Source organism: Cucumis melo, chromosome 7 (genome assembly GCF_025177605.1).
Source record: "Cucumis melo cultivar AY chromosome 7, USDA_Cmelo_AY_1.0, whole genome shotgun sequence".
Taxonomy (NCBI): Eukaryota; Viridiplantae; Streptophyta; class Magnoliopsida; order Cucurbitales; family Cucurbitaceae; genus Cucumis; species Cucumis melo.
In genome coordinates this window covers 9,143,691-9,168,596 of record NC_066863.1, presented here as the reverse complement: position 1 = coordinate 9,168,596, position 24,906 = coordinate 9,143,691, and the positions used below count along the sequence as shown (strand labels likewise).

The window sequence follows — 24,906 nt, the reverse complement described above, 5'->3', positions numbered from 1 at the left end:
TAAATAACAATTGAACCTGTAAAATTGGCCTCTAGGATAAAATAAAGCAATAATTACAATAATAAAGCCTTAAAAAATCCTAAAAGTGCTTTCAAAGCTCCAAAACCGGCCTCAAAACCTTCAAAAAACTTCAAACCGGCTAAACAATGCTTGAACCGGCCTAAAATAGGAAGAACCGGCCCAAAACCCCTTGAACCGGCACCATATGAAATAATCGGAGTCGAACCGAGCCAACCGCGCCGAGCCGTCCGTGCAGCCGAGTGAACCGAGCCGTCCGTACAGCCGAGCCGAGCCGTCCGTACATCCCGAGCCGAGCCGTCCGTACACCCCGAGCCGAGCCGTCCGTACAAGTGCCGCCGAGCCGAGCCGCGGGAGCCGTCCGTACATCCAGTGACGTCACGATGACGTCATCCCTTCTTCAACCTCCAGCCGCGGATTTTTTTTTTTTTTTTTTTCCGGTTTCCGTACAGAATCGAAAAACTCTCGTTGATGGCCTTCCGGGTGTCCGTTTTGGGCAAATTTGGTGTCAAAAAACTCAGAAAAACACCCCGAATCCAAAAATTGGACTCTAAATTACAGATTTACAAATTAAAATGCCCAAAAACGCAGGGGCCTTTACATTTTGATCTTATCAAAACAGTAAATCTATGGCCAAAATTACAAAAACATTCAATTGCAAAAACCACATTCATAATGCAGAGATCCCACCTAACCAATGCAAATTTTTAAAATTCTCAATTAAAACTGAGATGGCTCTGATACCAATTGAAGGGATGAAAACCCTTTACAGCGGAAAATATACAGAAACTCAATTTTAATTAGAACCTTAAAAATACCAATACATTGGCAAAAAATATTGATTAAACATGCTTTAAAAAATTACAGAGAATAAAACTTACGCTCGTTGACGACTCTGAATCTGCAATCACCAAATTTTTGGGCACCACCACTTGAAAACCTTCCTATTCTCTGATTGAGATGGTTTGTGGGAACCAAAATTGGAATAAGGGAATGGAGAGATTTTTTTAGAGAGAATGGATAGACTTCTTCGCAGAACTCTCTCCCGTTTGAGAGAAAAATTTGTTACGCAAAAAAATTCCCTCTTCTTCAGTCGGAAGAAGAGGGAAGTTAGAGAGAATAATTGGGAACGTGGGAAAACCACCCACGTTCCTTATTAATTTAATAAATTAATATTTAATTAATATTAATTAATTAATTAATTATATTAATTATATTAATTAAATAAATAATTAAATAATTAAATCATATTTAATTAATATTTCATTTAAATCATATTTAAATGAATATCTCTCACATAACCTATAGTTTTAATTTAATTAATTTAATTAAATCAAATTTAATTAAATCAAATTAAACAAAAACTATTAATTAATTCTCCAATTAATTAATTTCTAAATTAAATATCTTATATTTAATTTAATCCATAATTTGAATCATATTCAAATATAAATTTCTCTCATAACTTATAGTTTTAATATGTATCATATACACATTAAATTTTAACTTATAGTTTTAATATGAATCTAATTCACATTAAACTGATATTTGAACTTATTCAAATATTTTATTCTCTCATAATTTAATTTTGAATCATATCCAAAATTAAATTTATATAATAAAGTCTAATTAAAATATAAACTTTATATTATAATGTATCAATATACATTATATTAATTCCCAAAGTAAATTTGAACATTTCAAATTACAACCAATATAAATAAATCTCATTACTCTTTATGAGCTAGGAAGGGGACCTAATGGACCTACAGATCAGAAGCTACAACGATATGAGATTAATTGGCTAAACTCATTAACCACATTAATCAATATTCGTTAACTGTGCGTACACTCCACTAAAGACTCACAGCTGAACTCTTCTCACTATAGATATATTTCTGTGTCCACGGATATAGACCAATACCAGTAAGTTAGTCCTTCACAAGTGTTCGTAACTCCAGCTGGGTCAAATTACCGTCTTACCCCTGGGTTACCTCTAGTCCTTAAATACCAGTGCTCCTCTAATGAACAACCTGTTTATGGTCCAACCACTAAACAGAAACCCCTCTCGTGCCATTGAGAGGGTAGGGCCCTTTGTTCAAGTCTCGGAGACACCATTTAAGGGAACACTTATCTACTTACCCTAAAGGTGGGAAGGAGTGAATTCCATCTTGTGTGATTATGTTCCCAGCTCTCCACTCGGTATTGTCCCCAAAATGATAAGAATATTGAGTCGGCAATCTGGCCACTCTCACTTGTATAAATCAAAGGACAATCCCTCGCAAACAGGAGTTCATAATACACTCAGGATTAAGACTAAGTTACCTAGGTCATCCTAATGAAATAGCAATCCAACTAGTTAACGGAGTTACATCTAGTGATTACTATTTCGTGGTCCAGTCTTATGCAAACTCATTGCATAGGATACCCTCACTCGCATGTCACATACATGAACGCATTTGATCAATGTGTCTGTATCAAATACAAAGTGAGCCGTATCCATAGTGTTAACAGGATAAGGTACCCAACCTTAACCCTATACTATAGACTCTTTAAGCTGATCTTGAACATTAATCCCTGTATGTCTCTACATACTGTTCAAGACTCATCAAACAGCTTAGGATGTTAGTTTATTGGATTTGGGTTATTAAGACAAAACTAATAAAATAATCAATAACACTTATTGAAATTAAATAATAAAATACTTTATTAATGACGGTCAATTGATTATATTTACTATCTACGAGTTTTAGGACATAAAATCCAACAGTTATCATCTCTTCAACATCGACGACTTCGATCGACGTTAGTCCACCAATGGTCCTTAGTAGGTGGCAGAGAATGGCGAAACATCTTCGATCCATTCTCGTACTTTGGCGATACACTAGGTCTGAGGCAATCATGCGAAAATAGGCTAACTGTCTAATCCTATGCCTACTGTCATGAGGGATGTGTGTTATCCTCTTCGTGTCGTTATTTAACAGGTTCAACATAAGTAGTAACTAACGTTGGGATGTTATAAACGCATTTATAAGTGATGCAAATTCGTGTTCGTCCATTAGAAATACTAGATTTACGACCTGTTCAAAAAGAATCCTACGAACACGTTACATTCAAATGCTATTAGCCTAATGAAATACTTGAAATTAAATTTAAAAATGTTGGCAATATGTTGCATTTGAACATTTGTTTATAAATTAATCAGTGCATGTTGTAAAATATGTTTTAAAATATGTTTAAAGTAACGATGGGAGTTTGTAAAAAAATGTTTATAAATATAAATTTGTTTGTAAATTAATTTGGGTACTTTGTAAAATGTTTATAAATGGAATTTGTGTTTAAAGTAAATGGGGGAATTTGTAAAATATGTTTTTAAATATTATTTGTTTGTAAATTAATTGGAGAGTTTGTATCATTATGTTTATAAATGGGGGAGTTTGTAAAATATGCGAAAATAACTTTATAAATGGAATTTCTTTGTAAGGTAATTAGAGGAGTTTGTAAAATATGTTTTGAAAATTTATTTAATTTCAAATTAATTGGAATAGTTTGTAAAATTATGTTTATAAACATACATTTTTTTTGTACATTAATTATGGGAGTTTATAAAATATGTTTAGAGATACAAATATTTTATAAATTAATTGAGAGAGTTTGTAAAATTGGTTTATAAATGGAATTTGTTTCTAAAATATTTGGAGGAGTTTGTAAAATATATTTGCCATTAATTTGTTCTAAAGTAATTGAAGGAGTTTCTAAAGTAATTTTTTGTAAAGTAAAATGTTTGTAAATTAACTAGAGGAGCTAGTAATTTTCTAACCCACTGCATATTACATAAAATAAAGTTAGTTAGAAAAATTAATTTGAATTTTATTAGCATTTAACATTACTTAATACCACCCAAATTATTTGAAAAAAATAAAATAATATATTTTAACATTGGTCCTCAGGTTACTTGATACGACCCAAACTATCATTTAGCATTACTTAATACCACCCAAGTTACATACATCAATGTCTCAATAATATTGTTGAAATAATAATGTCAATTTTCTTATCTATAGCTCACTGTGTTATTATTATTCATCTACATATACAATCAACTTTTCTTAAATAAGAATGTTAATTAAGTTTGATGTAATTTTAAATTTGTTACGTTATTACGTTTTTAGTCCTAATAGGTACAAGTGATAGTAGTTACTTTCAAAACAGTAGTTAAGTAATGAATATGTTATTCATAGATACGGGCAGTGGCAAATATAGTATGGAAAAAATGAATAAAGAATACTATCACTTAACATACTAAGAAAAATACAATTTATAACCTATAATGCGAAGCGTTTGATACAACAAACATAAATGAATAATAACGAAAAAAAAAGAATTCATTACAAAAATAATTAAGTAGACCACATATACATGAACTTCATAAATGAATGAGGTTTAAAGCCGTTGTACCTCGTTTACGAATGCTTTAAGTACGACAACCTGAAGATTTACACAAGAAACGACATTGTCATTACATATACGTGGCCGTAAAGATTATGTATTGTAAAAAATAAACGAAAATGAAACATACCTTAAACAGAAACTAAAGCTTACAAATCCATGGAACCGTACCAAAAAATAAATGTGTTAGTACATAATGTATGGAAAAGGAAGTTGCCTCAGAGTTAATATATTCCTTCAAAGACGTTCAAGAGAACGCATTTGCGGTAGAATTTAGTGCGGTGGACTCGATAACATCACATGTAAAATACAAGCAACCAACGAGAGACATAAAATAGAGACCAACATGTTCAAAAAACCGTCGGCAGTGTGAGAACACAGTGCGCAAAGGAAAAAAAACCATAGGGAGAAAATAGACAAAATAACAACAAAAATAAGCCATAGGGAGAAATCAAAGTACAACAACCAGATATGTTTTGTAAAAAACAAATAAGTAGGGGAAATTTGAAGAACATAGCAAAAGTGGCAAATGTAAAAAACAAACAAGTGTGGTTTTAAAAGTTAGATTAAAAATGATTCAATTGTAAAGTACTGAAAATAGTGGCTAAAGTGGCAAATGTAATGGAAAGCAATTAGAGTAAACAAATTTTATGAACATACCAAAGGGACTGGAAGTATAACAAAAGGGGAAGACAATGGGGCATGTAATGCAGGGAAGAACATCCAAATATATACTAAAGGGAGTCTGCTAATAAATACGTCAACAACCATTAATTAAGTCCAACAAGAATCCCATAAAATAGGGTTTGAGAAATGCAGTCAAATCCTAAAAACATTAGCCGGGCATTTTTTTAACACAAGTACACAATATGCATGACATTGTTCTACATAGAGTAGAGGAATAGATACAATTCTTAGACAGAAAAATTGAAATTGAATGGAACAATTGAAATTGAACAAGTTGTAAAGAAATCCATAATTACAACATAAATGATCACAGAGGAAGCAAAAAGATTTATGATCACATATGGATGTCAAGAACACAGAGTCATGATGATTAAACAAGTTCAGAAACGAAGATCAAGAACAAAGAGGGATGTTCCACAATTCATCACATTTGAACATCAAGAACACAATTGATGACGAAGATCAAGAACAAAGAAATCCACAATTGATCACATATGAACATCAAGAACAAAGACGGATGATGGTTAAAGAAGTTGACAAATGAAGATTTAAAAAAAATGAACAGAATCATGAATATATAATTCAACTCATCACTGGCGATAGAAAAACGAATGCATAATCGACCGAAAATAAGAAGAAACATGAAAAAATCAAATCAGACAGACCACCACAATACTCATCATAGGCTGACCATACCTTTGGTGCACATCGATAACCCCTGCCATGCCCCTACTCGAGTTCCTTTCACCGATTTAGTGTAGAATCAATGACAACATACCTGTTCGGTACAAAAAAAAGTGCAGTAAACTGGTTATACAACCGGCAAGAGTGGGGAGCAGCATGGGACGTTGTTCGATGGACGAAATGGTATGAAAATATGGAGAGAGGATGAGAAGCGTTTCGGAGGTCACGCACGTTCGTGGCAACCGATCAATGAAACGGAAAATAGAAATGATCAAAAGCGTTTCGGAGGTCACGGACGTTCGTCGCAACCGATCAACGAAACGCAAAATAGAGAGGATGAGAGGCGTTTCGGGAAGATTAGGGCAAAAAAATGGAACACGAACAGATCGTTTCGGGGAGAGGATGAGAGGCGTTTCGAAGGTCACGAACAGATCGGTCAAAGAGTATAAATATGAACAAAATGTAAATAATCAACTTGAACATGAAGGGAGAAGAGATAGGTAAAATGGAGATAATCGAAGATAATGCGAGGAAAATGGAACGGAAAACACAAGGAAATCGAAGGAATTCGACCGGAATTTGATAGGGTTAAAAGAGGCAGTCGGCGGCTTAAATGTAGGAGAATATAGGGGATATGGGGATTAGGGTTTTCCTAATCCCCTTTTAGCATAATACTTGGGCCAAACAAGGTTTGGCCCAATTTTCTTTTCCTTTTCCCCCCATACCCGAGGCCCAAACACACCCTTATGTTTTGACTTAAAATTTTGGTTTTTATTTTGATGGGTGAGAAAATTGATATAAAATTTAGATTGATAAGACTATTTTTATTTATTTATTTATTTATTAGACTTTTTTTAAAAAAATTTCGAAAGTTCATAGATATTTTTAAAGCAAGATTTTAACCATTTCTATCCAAAACTAATAATAGGTAGAGGTATTCTTTAATATCTTTTATGGTTTATTGACATTTTTTAACTTTTAATGTTTAGAGTTACTTTTGACGTAAACTATAAATTTCATGGTTAATTTTTTTTATACTTTTATCCTTGACAATTTTGTAGTTTTGTAGTTTTTGTTTCACCTTTTAATTTTAGAAAATTTACACCAATGCGTTTAGATATTTATATTAATTTTTACTATCTATCTATCTATATATATATATATTTTTTTTCTCTTTTTAATTATATATTACTTTCTAATTTTGAAATAAAGTTTAAAATCTTGCAATTCAAAATAGGTTAACATTTTTAGGGTTTTTATTTCTATAGAAAAATAATATTTTTGTTTAGAGTTAGAAAAAAATGAAATTCGAAGATAACCAAATACTAAGAAATAAATTCTGATAAATATTATGAAATTTTATACAAAAAAATATATAAAAAATAATACTTTATTTTAAATTAAAGTTTTTTTTAAATTAAAAGGATAATAATAGCAACCAAATTAATTTTTAAAAAAGTATATAATAAAATTATCACGAAATTTAAAAAAAAAAAAAAAACTGCTGCATGCTTGGTTAAATTAAAATTTAAAATCTGTTTTAAAAATTAAATTTTAAAAATAAGGAAATAATCAAATTACTCGGTCCAAAAAAAATTAAAAATTTTAAAAAATGTTTTGATTCAAATTTAATCTTCAAATTTAAAAAGCTAATAAAAACATTCATAAATTTTTAAAGAAACTTTACGTAATGTAACGTCGTAAAACTAGTAAACTAGCAAAGTAATAATACATCAGTTGAAATTAAAATCTATTTGTACTACGAAAGAACAACTAAAATCTATTTTGATTTGAGTAGAAAAATAGCATCTAATAACTAATTATAAAATAGAAAATTTTAATCTATTGTGTTAATTTTAATAATTAGCTTATTAACCAGAGGCTTTTAATTTAGAAATAAATGCTAAATTTATGATTTTGTAATTAATATAGTTTCATGCTTCTAATAGCAGAAATTAGAGCAAAGGGCACAATTCACAAGCTCGATTTAGTTTTAAACTTCTCTCTTTCTAATACATTATAATTTATTTTCCTAATAGATCATATTAAATTCAAGATCAAAATACCATTTTCATCGTATACTTTTAATAAATCTCATATTTAGTCCATATGTATTGCTGCTATGTTGATATTTCAAATATTTTTTTTACTAATATATTGACAATTTCACTCTAGAATTCGGAAACAAATTGTATTTTCTTAGTCCCTACCACTCGTTCATTATTAATTTTTCAAGGATCTTCAACGGACTAAATCAAAATATAGCAACTAAAATTGAAAATGTATGAATAATTACAATGGGTAGCAATTTTTAGAATAATTATTAAGTATGTAGCAATATTTTTAAAAATTGCAAATATAGCAAAATCTATCGGTGATAGAGTTATATCATTGATAGACTCTTATGGTTTATCGGTGATAGACCAACATTTGTTACATGGTCTATCAGTGATAGACTTCTACTATTGATAGATTTTGACAGATTTTGTTATATTTACAATTTTTTAAAAATGTTGTTATATACTTCATTATTTTGAATATAATTGTTATATTTGCAACTATCCCAAAATGCATTCACTAAAATTATGTCCAATCAAACTGTTTAGTAAGATGCTCAAAGATATGTACAATCTTAGATGCACCTAAATATTTTTCATTTAAATAATAGCTCAATAAATAAAAGATACTAATAATTACTATATATATATAATAGAAAATTAAAAAAATAATAATAAAAAAAAGAGACAAAATCAAATAATGTAATTAGAGGGATAAGCCAAAAATGAGCATTAATTACAAAATAAAGATGCATTGTATATTAGGAAAAAAAAAAAGAAGAAGAGGAGCTGCTTAGTCTAGCTTTCCAATTTAAAAAAAAAAAAAAAAAAAAAAAAAAAAAAAAAAAAGAGGTGGTATAAAATATAATAAAATTTCAATTAAATAGATTAAAATAGGAGTTTTTTCTAAAATGGAACAAAGCGCGAAAATATTTAAAACGTATGTAACAATTTAAAAAAAACAAAAAAGAAAAAAACCCACAAGCTTACTACGTGAAATAACAAAAATACCTCCACAATTAATTAGCTACACAAACATGAAAAAATGATTTTATACCTAATCTAAGTGATCTCTTACCCGATCTAAACAATTTCTTAGCAACGATCTCTTAGCAATGATCTCTTAGCAACAATTTTGTAGCAAGTCTAAACGATCTTGTACCCTTCTACCTGGTCTAAAGAATCTCGTAGTAAATCTAAATGATCTCGTAGGAAGTATAAATGATCTTGTACCCTTCTACCTAATCTAAAAGATCTCGTAGCAAGTTTAAATGATCTTATGTCTTTATACCTAGTCTAAACAATTTGATCTTGTACTAAGAAGAAAAAGAAAAGAATATGAGAAATGACGAAGAGGAAATAAATTTTGGAAAAGAAAATGAAGAAATTGGTAAATATTTACATAAATAATCATAATATTGTAAAATGAAAAAGAAATAATATATAGTAGGAAGAAGTTAATAATATGAATAGGAGATGAATAAATCGTAAAGAAAAGAAGAAAAAGAATTGAGAAAATGGTAAGTATTATTCAAGGACAAACCTGTAATTTTCAAAAATATCATGAATTTTTTTTATTTTATTATACGTATTTATAAAAATTAATCTCAAAGAAAAAACATCTAATTAGTCAAACTTAAGCAAAAAAAAATGAAAATTTAATTTCCATATATATTACAGACGGAGTAATTATATATATACTTCATATCTTCCCTTTTTAATGCCTTAAATTGAGCTCCCAAAATTAATTCCTTACTTTCTCCCCAAAGTCCCTTTATATTGGCTTAAATTTTCTCATTATTCTCACCATAACAACACCTTATTTCCCTTCTTATTCTTGATCACTAAAAAACTCACTATGGCCTTGTTCTTCCCTACAACTTCCCTTTTGCTCATCTTCATATTTTCCCATCAAATCCTTCATATAAGTAATTAGCAATCCTAAAATTTTATATACCCACAAATTTTGTTAATTTGTTTCTTTTAATTAATATATGTTGGAACTTTGTGTTATAGGTGTGTTTGGTGCGGTTGGAGTGAACTATGGGTTGAATAGCGACAATCTTCCGAAACCAAGTGAAGTGATAAACTTATACGAACGATGTGGCATAAATATTGTTCGGATATTCGAGCCGAACCATGAGGTTCTTGATGCTTTGCGTTGCAAGGAAAATTTAGTGCTGTGGCTAGGTACAAGAAATGAAGACATTAAGGGGTTTGCTACAAATCAAGAAGTGGCTGATGCTTGGGTTAATGCTAATGTGGTTCCTTATTATAAGGATGTCAATATTGCTTATATCACTGTTGGCAATGAAGTTGTCCCTGGCGATGCAGCTACACCATTTGTTGCTAAGGCCATTCAAAATATAATGCAAGCGCTTGTTAACGCAGACGTCCAAAGCGACATTAAGGTAATGATGATTTATTGAATTAAGTTATGGATTTGGTTTTATTACATTTTTCATTTGATTGGATATTATTTTGATTTCATGTTTACTATTCTTATGATGTGTTTGGAATACCCTTTGATTTTAAAAGTAAATCATTTTAGAAAAAAATTAGAATATGAAAGGGGTTAGTGTTTCAAAATTAGAGATTAAATAAAAATGATTTTTTTAAAAAAAAACAAAAAACAAAAAACAGGCTTAATTTTTAATTAATTTTTTTACTGAAGTTGACCGTGAGGTATGTTTCAAAGTTTTAATAAGATAAAAATAGTAATAATAATTTTTGAGTGTTAGACAGATTTAATTTGATTAATGAGATATGGATTTTGTTTCATTTTATCCCTTATAAATCATAGTTGTAATGTGTAAATATATCTGAATTAGGTTTTCTATATATAGTCTAATCTTATAATTTTAAAATTTTGGATTCGTATTCTATATCTGGACTTAGTGTGAACACCATTTTCAAAAGGAATAATGTGTAACTTTTATGTATTTACAGGTGACGACAGTGGTAGCCATGACAGCATTGGAAGTGTCATCCCCACCTTCGGCGGGAGCATTCACAGCCATCGCCGCTAGAGCAATGAAAGACATCGGAAGTGTGTTGGAATCTTCGTGTGCACCAATATTGATGAATGTATACCCATATTTCGCTTACGCATCAAACCCACAACAAATACCACTCAGTTACGCATTGTTCACATCCACAACCCCCGTCGTGGTAGACGGAGATTTGGAGTACTTCAATCTGTTGGATGCCATGGTGGATTCGTTCTACACAGCGCTGGAGAAGATTGGCGTTGAGGGAGTGAGAATCGGGATATCAGAGACTGGGTGGCCCTCCAAAGGAAATGAGCCATTCACGAGCGTTGACAATGCATTGACTTATAACCAAAATTTTGTGAAACATGTGAGCAGTGGAGTTGGAACCCCCAAAATGCCCAATCTCCAATATGACATCGTTTTGTTTGAAATGTTCAATGAGGATCTTAAGTCGCCTGGAGTTGAGCAGAATTTTGGCTTCTTTTATCCCAATATGAACCCTGTTTATTCTTTTTGGAACTGTTGAACTCATCTCCCCCTACCAAAATCTTCATTTTCATTTGTATATTACCCACCCTTCAGCTTTTATATTATTTACGTTTCATTTTTAACATTGTACACGCACTTACCATTTAACCACTAATATTTCATAAATGTTTGAGCTTATATATTGTTGTTTCATTCCTTGTTTATATTTCATAAAGGTAGGATATACTAAAATACTTGCCACTTGCCATATATTTTTTATTACCATATATATATATATATATATATATATATATATATATATATATATATATATATATATATATATAAAAGGATTAAGAAAGTAAGACTTCTCGATCCTTCGAATTTCATTTTAGAAACTAAATTTAAGATTTATTAAAAATGTATGAACTAAAATTAAACAAATAGTAATATTTTACTCTTATTTTAACAACTAACTTATTTACCACGAGAAATTTTATTTTAAAACTTAAATAATTTAACCAATTCAGAAATAAATATACTTTGGTGTATCTTACTCACAATAATCATAATAAATAATAAGAAAATATTAAGTAACATGATAAGAGTTAGTTGATTAGCGTTTTACATTACATTTTAGAGGGGATGAGTATCTTAATTCACAATAATGAAGAGAAAATAATAGAGTGAAATCAAATTTCACAGGATGATTCAAAATAATTCTTTTTTTTTTTCTTTCTATTCCTTTTTTCTCTGTCTTCCATTTGGTAACATATTATATATATGTACATTTCCAATTGATACTCCACAATCGTTTCTGTCCAAAACAGAAAATATAAAAGACAAAAAAAACATCCCATAAAACTCATCTAATATTCGTTAATAACAAAGAATACCTGATTAAAATATTAAAAAGAAGAAAAAAAAGAAAGTAATTGTCATTATACATTAGCCTAGTCCGGAGTCATTAACCGACACGTGCCAACATGCGTGAATGTTTGTTAATTACACTTAATATTATATAGAATGCCCACCTCCTATTTTACCTTTCTAATTCCTTAAATGGAATTACCAAATTCCCATATTACTTTCTCCCTAAATTCCCTATAAATTTTCTTAATTTTCACATTATTGATCACAAAAAAAAAAAAGAAAAAAAGAAGGAAATACCGTCGTACACACCCCATGGACTTCTTTCCTACTTCCTTTCTTTTGTTACTCTGTCTCTTTTCTCATCAAATCCCTCCTATAAGTACTTTTACATGTTGTAACGATTTTGCTTAGTTTCTCTATTCCTTTCTTCCTTCTTTTTCTTTGTTTTAATGTGTTGAACTTTTTGTTCCCAGGTGGCTCCGGCACGATCGGAGTGAACTATGGATTGAATGGCGATAATCTTCCGACACCGAGTGATGTGATAAACCTATACAGACGATGCGGAATAAATATTGTACGGTTATTCGAGCCAAACCATGGGGTTCTTGATGCTTTGCAAGGTAAGAAAGATTTGGTGTTGTGGCTAGGGACGAGAAATGAAGACATAGAGGGGTTTGCTACAAACCAATTAGCGGCAAATACTTGGGTTAATGCCAATGTGGTTCCTTATTACAAGGATGTCAACATTGCTTATATCACTGTTGGCAATGAAGTTGTCCCTGGTGATGCAGCTGCACCTTTTGTTGCCAATGCCATTAAAAATATAATGCAGGCCCTTGTCAATATCGGCATTAAAAGCGACATCAAGGTGACTACAATCTATTGAGTTAAATTATGAATTTAGTTTCTATATGAATTTTTTATTTGATCGGTATATTATTTGAATTTGAATTTTATAATTATCAACATTTTCATAAATTAAAAAAGAAAGTTTTAGTACCATTTTGTCCTCTAAAAATTTATAATTGTAGTTCGTAAATATTCTAAGTTAGTTTTTCCATGTTAAGTATGTACAGTAATTTAATGTTTATTATTTTAAAATTTTCAATCTGACTTTCTATTTTTGGACTTTTTGTCAATGTAAGATTGTGTTTATAGGTTTGATTTTAAAAAATAAAAACACAATATGTTTAATATAGATATATTAATAATTGAAAATCAATTTTGATGACATAAAATTTACATGTAAAATTAATTTTTAGTAATTAAAGGCATATATGATTAGAATGATTTTAAACATAAGAAAAAATTATTTTAAAACTTATACATGGTATGATTTTGAGTAAATTAAAAATGGGCAGGTGACAACAGTGGTAGCCATGACAGGATTGGAAGTGTCATACCCACCATCAGCGGGAGCATTCACAGACAGTGCTGCTGGAATAATGAAAGACATCGCAAATGTGTTGGGATCTTCGGGGGCACCAATATTGGTGAATGTGTACCCATATTTTGCCTACGCATCAAACCCACAACAAATCTCACTCAACTACGCGCTCTTCACATCCACTGCCCCTGTTGTGGTGGATGGAGATTTACAGTACTTCAATCTGTTCGACGCTATGGTGGATTCATTCTATGCAGCGCTGGAGAAGATTGACGCTGAAGAAATAAGAATCGGGATATCAGAGACTGGGTGGCCCACCAGTGGAAATGAACCATTCACGAGCGTTGACAATGCTTTGACTTATAACAAAAACCTTGTGAATCATGTGACAAGTGGAGTTGGAACCCCCAAAAGGCCCAATCTCAAATACGATGCCGTTTTGTTCGAAATGTTCAATGAGGATCTTAAAGCGCCTGGAGTTGAGCAGAATTTTGGCTTCTTTTTTCCTAATATGAACCCAGTTTATCCCTTCTGGAATTGTTGAAGTTTGCACCAATATTTTCAGTTTGTCTTTTAGGAAAATAATTGTTTTCACTTTGTTATGTTCTCTGCTCCAATTTCTTTTATTTATCTAAGCAAGCAAACCCATGAAGCATGTACCAACCAACCACCAACTAAACCACAAAAACAAAACAAAAACAGACAAAACAAAGTATCCAGACCAAAACAAGACTGATACAAAGCAGCGCAAGATACAATACTCCCCCTTGCTTGCTAGAAAAATCACCCACAATTCAATTCTTAGAAAGAGAAAGGGAGACCTATTGAGTTCTTAGAAGTTTTTCTTTTCAAGTCTCAAAAGAAGAACATGGATAGAGATGGGAACCTATTGTAATATGTCAAAAGAAAGAACAAAAAAGGAGACCTATTCTGATATTTGAGAAAAGGAAAATGGAGACCCCAAAAGCTAAAAGAGCATAAAGAGAGATGAAAAATTAAAACATGGATAGAAATGGGAACAAAGTAAAATAGAGGTTAACCTTAGTGAGAAAGATGAACAAAGTAAAATGATATGGAAGAAGTATGAGAAAATTAATTGGTTCTCATTGCTCTAATATAGACAAACTAGCCCACCATCAACACTTGAGTATGTATTTCCTATAAATAAACACTTCAAGCTACATGAAAAAAAGAAGCCAACAACAACCAATCTAGATGCATCCACATGATAGAAGCTTAAATAAGGCAAAAACAATATGTGAGTAACTTGAAATATTATCCTCAACAAAACTCTTTCTTGTTCTCTAATCAAAGAATGGTTGGAACCTTCTTAAGAAAATAAACAACAATATTGAGTAGGAGGGTAGACAAAACAAACACGTGAAATAAGTATTTTTCCTACAAAGAACCATCAATATATCTAAAAACAACATTTAACCTCAGTTCAAATCCACACATCTGTTGCTTACTTCTAAATGCAAACTGAACAATATAAATGAACACATCAAGCTACACGACAAAAAAACTCAAGAACAGAGGTTCTCTAATCAAAGGATGGTTGGAACCTCATTAAGAAAACAAACTCAATTATCTCAAATATTACATAACATGCTTCTACAACCTATTCGGCACGGATTTTAGGACAAAGCATCAACTTGGAAGGAAAATAAAGGCCTGCCAATACAAAGGAAAAACAAATTGTATTTTTTAGCTCCTCAGCATCAGTTTCTTGTTCTATCAAGCTGAAAGTTCGGGGCTCTTCCTTCATCATCATTTGGTTTGTTGCAGCAACTGTTTTTTTCCTTCTTCTTTGGATTTAATTTTTCGCCAATCATACTTAATGGACTCTTTGTTAATCTCAACTTCAACATGTGCAAGATACTGCATTGGAAGCCTTTCTTCCGTTTATTTCATGCATGTTCAAGTTTAAGTCTTTTGGAATTTGGGTTTCTCTTGAGTTATGTGTTTAATTGGATTGTTTTACTTTTTCTCCAGGATTGTTTTATTTTTTCTCCAATAAATATCCCACACTTGAATGAAGCAAATACATAAATATAAACACATATCCCCAATAAAATTCAACCGAGACTAAGATATTGTGATTACGTATTCAACTATTTGAAACCTAAATCTTAAATCTTCAACAAACCAAAATCCAAAATCTATGGCCCTTCGTTAATCATTTGGACTTTAAATTATTAGGTTTTGAAAATTAAAATTAAACAGAACTTCCCCAAAAGGTTTCACACAAAACTACAACAATATAACGAAGTCCTAAAGATTTCTAAAACTTTAGCATCTCACCAGAATGAATGAGCGTTCGAGCAGAACCGTTTAAGCAGGTGGCTGGCCGAAACGTGTTTTGGGTTGCCGTCGATCGATGGAGGTGGAGATTGAGAGGCTTTTCGGGGTCATTGGAGCAGGTTGATCATCGTGGTTCGCCGCTGATCGACTGGTGGAGGTGGAGATGGAGAGTCTTTTCGGGTTGGGGCAGAGGGAAAGGAGATTTTTAATTAATAAATTGTTTAATGAAAGTTGGAAGGAAATTAAAAGTAGGGGAGATTTTGTTAAGTTTTAGCGACACTTATTACTAAAACTATTTAATTTTTAGGGATATTATTGTTGTGTTACACAAGAACGTTCACAATTTTTTTTTTTTTTTTTTTTTTTTTTTGCTACAAAGAAACTTTTACTGACAAAAATTAGTTACTGAATAATTAATTTTTTGTATTACAAGAAATGGATGATGTAAAGAAATGGAGCATGGAAAGATTGGAGATATATTTATTAATTAAATTCAATTAACAATTACCTAATTGTATGTCATATATCCCATAATTAGTTAGGATCAATAATAAATGCAATCAAATAAACTAAATAAAAAGAAAAATATTACATAACCGTTCAAATATGTCAGTTTTAATATCAATAATAAATACAGTAGAATATATTAATGGTAAATAAATTAAATGAATTTCGTATAAATTATTTATTTTTAATTAATGATAAGGTCAATATCACCACATGTTCGAGACGACGTAGAGCCGACGTCTTCAAAAGGATTACTTTTAAAACAAAATAGGAGTCGCCACCAATCTTTTTTACGATATGATTGGACATCGAAATAGAGTAAACAATTTTAAATAAATCATAAAAAAAAATATGGTTTGCGAAAACTGGAGTTGAGTTGAGGAGTCATTTGTATACGAGGAATGTGTTAGCACCCCATAACACCCGTTTAGAAAACAGTGGCCAAATTTCAAATATTGAATTGAAAATATTCTTAAATTTCTTTTAAAACTAATGTCTTATTTTACCCCTTATTATTCCAATATTTGAAGCAATGATCTCATAAAATAAGTGAAGAGCATTCCATTAATTAGACTATATTGAAAAAAAATTCTCACCTCAAAAAAGTGAGAAATTAGTATAATTTCTCAAAAATCCGCCATAGAAATAGTCTTGTAATAAAGAGATGTGTTCTTTTTTAAACATTAATGAAAATAAATTTTTCTTAGGATCAAATCTCATAATCCAAAAGATGTGATTCCTCACCTAAAAAATTATAGAAAATCAGACTCTCAAATTTCTTAGATTCCGTTGTAGGATTTTGTTTAAGAAAAATGGTATAAGTTATTAGAAAAGATTGATTAAGAACGGATGAAGATCTAACCATTAGATCGAGGGTTAGTTCTTTTAGTTTATTATTATTTTAATTATGTTTAGTAATTTGGGCTTGTAGCAATTTTCTTATTGTGGGCCTTATTGACTTTTCCAGCCCATATTCTTTTAACTTAGTTTATATTTCCTTGATCAAAGATCCTACAGCAGTTTTTTTGAACATTAACGATGAAAATACATTGAAATCTGCATTTTTAGCCAAGGCTAGACAGATTTCTTTCATTATCTTTGCAAATTGTTCTTGTCTCTACATCAAAGTGGTACCAGAGCCCAAAGATTGGCTTGGACAATGGCAAATAGAGGTGATAGAGAGAAGGAGAATGAGGCAAAAAATCTTCCAGCTTTGTGGCAAGCCATAACTGAAATACGAAATCAACTCGATGAACATTTCAAGCGAACAAATAGGGACATCTAAGAAATCCAACGAAGCATGGCCTGAATGAACGCCAATCCTAAAGGTGCGCAACCACAAAATCGTCATGAACATCAACCACTAGTTCGAGGGGTTGAACGAAGAGGGGGTCGACGTGGGGGTAGACAATATGCTAGAGGGTGACATGGACCTATGATAGAAGAAGAAAACAGCAGTAACTTAGAAAATGATGATAATAGCAGCACGGAATCAGACGAATTCGTTGAAGAAGCAATTCTTAGAGCAAATCGGCACGAAAGAGAATGCCCATAGCAAAGGAGAGGTAAAAACAGAGAGTTTAAAATAAAAATTGATCTCCCTTATTTTAATGGTACATTTGAAATTGAAGAATTTCTAGGTTAGCTACAACATGTGGAAATTTTTTTGAATACACGGAAATTCCCCAAGATAGTAGAGTTAAACTTATAGCATATAAGCTTAAATGGGGAGCATCTACATGGTGAGAACAATTGAAAGTAAACAGACGAAGGGATGGAAAAGAGAAAATGCGTACTTGGCCAAAGATGCGACGTTATTTGAAGAAATATTTCTTGCCGTTAGATCATGATCAAGTATTGTATCAACAATACCAGCATTGTCAACAAAGAAATAGAAGTGTACGTGAGTATACAACTGAGTTCAGTCAACTAAATGCATTGAATAATTTAAATGAAACTCCAAGACAGCAAGTGGCAAGATATGTTGGGGGGCTAAAGTCAACCATTCAAGACCAATTATCTTTAAAGTCTATGAAAACTCTATCAAAGGCAATAACATTGGCATAAAAGGCAGATGCACACAATACCAAAGCAAACATGCGTTACTCTCAGTACAGAAAAGGAGCAGGAGAAAATAATTATAGTGACAAGGGAAAACAAATCAGCACCTAAAATTAGCCAACGGTCATGAAAAACATGAGAGGGTCATCTAAGCAACAAGAGAAAATAGAAACAACAGCCAGCAAAAACAATAATAATTATGCTCAAGCAAATTAGATTGTTTACAAGTGTAACCAAAAGGGATATCGTTCAAGTGAGTGTCCTCTATGAAAGCAAGTTAACTTAGTTGAGGAAGTTGGCAGCCCCATGGATGTTAACTCCAATAATGAGTTAGACCCAAATGAAATTGAAGAGGTTGTTTGTGATGAAGGTGATAGAGTATCCTACGTTATTCAGAAAGTGCTTCTACTGCCTAAACAGTCAGTTACTTCACAGTACAATCAAATTTTTAGAACAAGATGTACTATTGAAAAGAAAGTTTGTGATGTGGTAGTAGATAACGGCAGCACTGAAAATATTATTGTACGTTCGTTAGTGAGGAACCTTAAGCTACCCGTTGAGAAGCACCTCCAACCTTATAAAATTGGTTGGATTATAAAAGGAAGGGAGCACAAAGTGTTAGATGTTTGTGAAATCAAATATTCAATTGGAAAGTCGTACAAAGACTCGGTTACATGCGATGTGGTTGATATGAATGCATGTCACTTACTATTGGGTAGACCGTGGCAATTCGATAAAGCAGTTACTTATGATGAAAAGGCTAGTACTTACAAGTTCAAATGGAGGAACAAAAATATTGTTTTACTCCCTATGATTGACCCACCCAGCCCTCTCATTTTGCCCTCAAAATCCTTATTGTTGACTGTCCCTGGAAGTGATTTTTCGTACAAACTCTCGGAGGTGCTCTCACCCTTATTAATTTTGATGGCAAAGGAAAATGCCAATACTAACGCTATTGATAAAAAAAATAGCAAGTTTACTGGATGAATTTATAGATGTATTAGCTGCTGATTTACCTATGGAATTACCCCCACTCCGTGATATTCAACATTGTATTGATTTAGTACCTAAGGCGGCAAGCCTTTCTAACCTTCCACACTATCGAATGAGTCTAAAAGTGAAGGGATGAAAACCCTTTCGTAGCGGAATAATTATAGAGACCCAATTTTAATAGGAACCTTAAAATTACCAATACATTGGCAAAAATTATAAAATTATTTTTATAGTTAAACATGCTTTGAAGAAAAATACAGAGAAGAAAACTTACGCTCGTTGACGACTCTGAATCCACCAATCACCAATTTGGACACCACCACTTGGAAACCTTCCTATTCTCTAATCGAGATGGTTTGTGAGAACCAAAATTGGAAGAATGAAAATTTTCTTTTAGAGAGAAAATATTGTTCAGAGAGAACAGGAGAGCAATTCAAAAAACGCAGAATTCACCGCTCTAAAAGAAAAATTCCTTATTAATTTAATAAATAAATATTAAATTAATATATATTAAATTAATTAATTAATTATTAATTAAATTATATTTAATTAATATTTCATTTAAATCATATTTAAATGAATATCTCTCAGATAATCTATTTAATTAATTTAATTAAATCAAATTTAATTAAATGAAATTAAACTAAACTATTAATTAATTCTCCAATTAATTAATTTCTAAACTAAATATCTTATATTTAATTTAATCCAAAATTTGAATCATATTCAAATATAAATTTCTCTCATAACCTATAGTTTTATTATGTATCACATACACATTAAATTTTAACCTATAGTTTTAATATGAATCTAACTCACATTAAACTAATATTTGAACTCATTCAAATATTTTATTCTCTCGTAATTTAATTTTGAATTATATCCAAAATTAAATTTATATAATAAAGTCTAATTAAAATATAAACTTTATATTATAATGTATCAATATACATTATATTAATTCCCAAAGTAGATTTGAACATTTCAAATTACAACCAATATAAATAAATCTCATTACTTTTTATGAGCTAGGAAGGGGACCTAATGGACCTACAGATCAGAAGCTACAACGATATGAGATTAATTAGCTAAACTCATTAACCACATTAATCAATATTTGTTAACTGTGTGTACACTCCACTAAAGACTCACAGTTGTGTGTACACTGTAGATCAATATTCAGTAAGTTAGTCCTTCACAAGTGTTCGTAACACCACCTGGGTCAAATTACCATTTTACCCCTAGGTTACTTCTAGTCCTTAAATACCAGTGCTCCTCTAATGAATAACTTGTTTATGGTCCAACCACTAAACAGAAACCCCTCTCGTGCCATAGAGAGGGTAGGGCCCTTTGTTCAAGTCCTAGAGACACCATTTAAGGGAACACTTATCTACTTACCCTAAAGGTGGGAATGAATGAATTCCATCTTGTGCGATTATGTTCCCAACTCCCCACTCGGCCTTGTCCCCAAAATGATAAGCATATTGAGTCGAAAATTTGGCCACTCTCACCCATACAAATCAAAGGACAGTCCCTCACAAACATGAGTTCATAATACACTCAGGATTAAGACTAAGTCATCTAGGTCATCATAATGAAATAGAAATCCAACTAGTTAACGGAGTTACATCTAGTGATTACTATTTCGTGGTTCAACCTTATGCAAACTCATTGCATAGGATACCCTCACTCGCATGTCGCATACATGAACGCATTGGATCAATGTGTTTGTATAAAATATAAAGTGAGCCGTATCCATAGTGTTAACGGGATAAGATACCCAACCTTAACCCTATACTATATACCCCTTTAAGCTGATCTTGAACATTGATCCCCGTATGTCTCTACATACTATTCAAGACTCATCAAACAGCTTAGGATGTTAGTTTATTGGATTTAGGTTATTAAGACAAAACTAATAATATAATCAATAACACTTATTGAAATTATAATAATAAAATACTTTATTAATAACGGTCAATTGATTATATTTATTATCTAGAGTTTTAGGACATAAAACCCAACAAAAAGAGCATGACATACTTCAAAAAAAAGTTTATGAGTTGCTAGAAAGACAGTTTATTCAAGTGAGTATGAGCCCATGTGTTGTTCCAGCACTTTTAGTTTCAAAGAAAGATGGGTTGTGGCGAATATGTGTCGATAGTAGAGCCCTAAACAAGATAACAATGAAATATCGTTTTCCAATCCCTCGTTTGGACGATTTATTGGACAAACTAGAGGGTTCTTATTTTCTCGCTTGGATTTACAGAGTGGTTACCATCAAATTCGTATTCGAGAAGGGGATGAATGGAAAACAACCTTTAAAACTCGTGAAGGGTTATATGAGTGGAAAGTCATGCCATTTGGGTCGAGTAATGCTCCAAGCACCTTTATGCGGTTAATGAACCATGTTTTAAAGTCGTTTATTGGTCAGACAGCAGTTGTATACTTTGACACCATTTTGGTGTTTAGCAAGTCTCAAATTGAACAATATGATCACCTACGTGAAATTTTTACGACACTGCGAGAACATAAGTTGAATGTCAATAAAAAAAAGTGTGAATTTTTCATTGAACAACTGATTTTTTTAGGATTTATTATTGGTAAGCATGGCATTCAAATGGATCCAGGTAAAGTTAAAGCTATTGTGGAATGGTTGTCCCCTACCAATGTTACGGAAGTACGTAGTTTTCATGGTTTAGCTACTTTCTATAGACGATTCATTCGTAATTTTAGTAGCATTGTGGCTCCACTTACAAATTGCATGAAGAAGGATAGATTTAAATGGGATATTGAAGAGGAAGATAGCTTTTGCTTGCTAAAGTCTAAAATAGTTTCAGCACCTATCCTGGTTTTAACATATTTTTAGAAAGTCTTTGAAGTGGAAACCGATGCTTGTTTAACCAGTATTAGGGCTGTTTTGTTGCAAGAAGGCCGACCGATTGAATTTTTCAGTGAGAAGTTGAATGAATCTAAACAAAAGTGGTGAACCTATGAGCAAGAGCTCTTTGCTATTATTCGCACTTTCCAACATTGGGAGCACTATTTGGTACAAAAAGAGTTTATCTTACATAGTGATCATCATGCTTTAAAGTTCCTTAACTCTAAAAAACATTTGAAAAGAATGTATGCGCGATGCGCTATGTATTTATAAAAACTTCAGTTTGTTTTCCGACACAAACTAGGTAAACAAAATGTAGTTGTTGATGCCTTGAGTCGGAGAGCTCATATTCTTGTGACGTTAAACACAGAGATCATGGGCTTTGATTGTTTAAAAAATTTATATGTTGATGATCCAAATTTTGCAAAGATATGGACTTCTTGTGTAACAAACAAATGGTGTGGAGAATTTTTTCTTTACCAAGGATTTTTGTTTAAAGGAAATTTGTTGTGCATCCCTAACACATCTTTGCGAGCCCAACTAATTCAAGAGTTACATGCTAATGGCTTAGCTGCCCATACAGGGAGGGACAAAACGATACAACTTGTGGCAGCTCATTTCTTTTGGCCATATTTGAAAAGAGATGTTGTAAAATTTGTTCAACGATGTGGAATTTGTTAATCAGCTAAAGGACATTCCCAAAACACAGGACTATATACTCCTTTACCCATACCTAATGACATTTAGGAAGATATATCAATAGATTTTATCCTTGGGTTACCAAGAACACAAATGGGAGTTGACTCTATTTTTTGTCCTCATACCAATTTTAGGTTCAAAACTATATAATGCAGTAATTATTTATTATCATAAAAAAGATAAAAAATTAACGAAAAAGATATTCAAATCTTCATTTTTGAAATTTTGGAATTATACATTCGAAAGTGAATACGTCCTAAAATAATGGAAAAGATAATGCAATAATTAATTATTAAACAAATTTAAAAAGTAACCAAAAATCATTTAACAGATTCAAATTTCAAAGCGCACGTAAATACCAATCATTCCCTAAAATTATGGCAAATATAATGCAAATAGTTAAGTTTAGATTCAAATCTCAACCCTCCCTAAAATCATGCCAAATACAATGCAAATATTAATTATCTAGGGACAAAATGTGGAATTAAATGAAACGAAATTAAAAAATTCATCGGAAGACCATATTGACAATCAACCGGAACGCTCATGGCCGCAGAAACGTAAATTTGAACGAAGAACGTAGCAAATAAAATACAGTGTATTTGTAAACACACTCATTTATTATAATTATTAACTAAATCAAAAAATTATTATATTCTTTCAGAGATCCCTAAACATATTCAATTGGTTTCAATATCCCCTAATTATTCCGATTTTTACCTTCAAATTAATGAAAAATAACTTCAAATATTTAATTTTTTAATGCAATAATTATATATTCAAACTATTATAGATTCAAAACTATATAATGCAGTAATTATTTATTATCATAAGAAAATAAGAAATTAACAAAAAAGATATTCAAATCTTCATTTTTGAAATTTTGGAACTATACATTCGAAAGTGAATACGTCCTAAAATAATGGCAAAAATAATGCAATAATTAATTATTAACAAAAACATTAAAAAAGTAACGAAAAATCATTTAAAAATTTCAAATTTCAAAGCGCACATAAATACCAATCATTCCCTAAAATTATGGCAAATATAATGCAAATAGTTAAGTTTAGATTCAAATCTCAACCCTCCTAAAATCATGCCAAATACAATGCAAATATTAATTATCTAGGAAAAAAAATGTAAAGTTAAGGGAAGCGAAATTAAAAGATTCGCCGGAAGACCATATTGACAATCAACCGGAACGCTCATGGCCGCAGAAACGTAAATTTGAATGAAGAACGTAGCAAAGGAGGATATTGTTTTTAAAATTTTAACTGCAGAAATCCAACGAAAGGTTGAAGAATGAACACAATGGTACAAACGATCAGAAGGTTGAAGATCGGTGGAAAGAGATCTGGGAACAGTTCTGGTGAAAAGCAATCGGTGGTGCAAACCAATTAAAAAAGGAAGGTCGTGCGTATCTGGAGCGACGGTGGAAAGCGTTTAAAAAACAGAAGAGAAAGTGATTGTATTTTAAGAAGGAAAAGGGAAGGAAAAATTAGGGTTCTCTCGGAGAAGTGAAGTGGTTGCATGCAGAAGATGTGATGTTTTATAGAAGATGATTTCTTTTTTTGGGGGGAAAATTAGAAGATTGAAGGGAGTGCATAATATGTATTAATTATAGGGTATTTGTGGTTTTTCTTACTATTGTATTTAGGAATCTATATTGTCAATAGGTAGGGGCATTTAAGGCATAATTGTCCCATTTATTATGTGAAAATTAATTGTTTTGCTATTTTGACAATTTAAAAATAAAATTGTCATTTATCCAAAGTAAACTTTGTATTTAGTTATTCTTCTTGTCGCCCCTTTTAATTATGTATAGTACTAATTTGGGCTTGTAGT

At 31.4% G+C, this 24,906-nt stretch overlaps 2 protein-coding genes and 1 long non-coding RNA gene across 3 annotated transcripts; 2 read left to right on the top strand and 1 right to left on the bottom strand.

Annotated features, from left to right (window-relative positions):
* Nucleotides 1-9,753: 9,753 nt before the first annotated feature.
* Nucleotides 9,754-11,414, top strand: LOC103487671 (probable glucan endo-1,3-beta-glucosidase BG4). Its single transcript, XM_017044364.2, has 3 exons — nucleotides 9,754-9,823; nucleotides 9,912-10,306; nucleotides 10,845-11,414. Exons 1-3 carry the CDS (start codon nucleotides 9,754-9,756, stop codon nucleotides 11,412-11,414), a joined length of 1,035 nt encoding a protein of 344 aa, XP_016899853.2.
* Nucleotides 11,415-12,342: 928 nt separating this feature from the next.
* On the top strand, nucleotides 12,343-14,160 carry LOC127150358 (glucan endo-1,3-beta-glucosidase-like). The gene is made up of 3 exons (XM_051088058.1): nucleotides 12,343-12,352; nucleotides 12,703-13,097; nucleotides 13,591-14,160. The coding sequence occupies exons 1-3, from the start codon at nucleotides 12,343-12,345 to the stop codon at nucleotides 14,158-14,160; spliced, it is 975 nt and encodes a 324-aa protein (XP_050944015.1).
* An 837-nt stretch (nucleotides 14,161-14,997) lies between these two features.
* LOC103487557 (uncharacterized) lies at nucleotides 14,998-16,182 on the bottom strand. Its single transcript, XR_537293.3, has 2 exons — nucleotides 15,921-16,182; nucleotides 14,998-15,497 (listed from the first exon to the last, which is right to left on the bottom strand). It is a non-coding gene; the product is annotated as an uncharacterized LOC103487557 (long non-coding RNA).
* Between the last annotated feature and the right edge of the window lie 8,724 nt (nucleotides 16,183-24,906).

Bases quoted from the DNA above. Each gene is read 5' to 3' on its own strand.
- LOC103487671 (XM_017044364.2), top strand. From the start codon at position 9,754: ATGGCCTTGTTCTTCCCTACAACTTCCCTTTTGCTCATCTTCATATTT. The intron at 9,824-9,911 runs GTAATTAGCAAT...TTTGTGTTATAG, and splicing joins CCATCAAATCCTTCATATAA to GTGTGTTTGGTGCGGTTGGA. The intron at 10,307-10,844 runs GTAATGATGATT...ATGTATTTACAG, and splicing joins ACGTCCAAAGCGACATTAAG to GTGACGACAGTGGTAGCCAT.
- LOC127150358 (XM_051088058.1), top strand. The intron at 13,098-13,590 runs GTGACTACAATC...AAAAATGGGCAG, and splicing joins GCATTAAAAGCGACATCAAG to GTGACAACAGTGGTAGCCAT.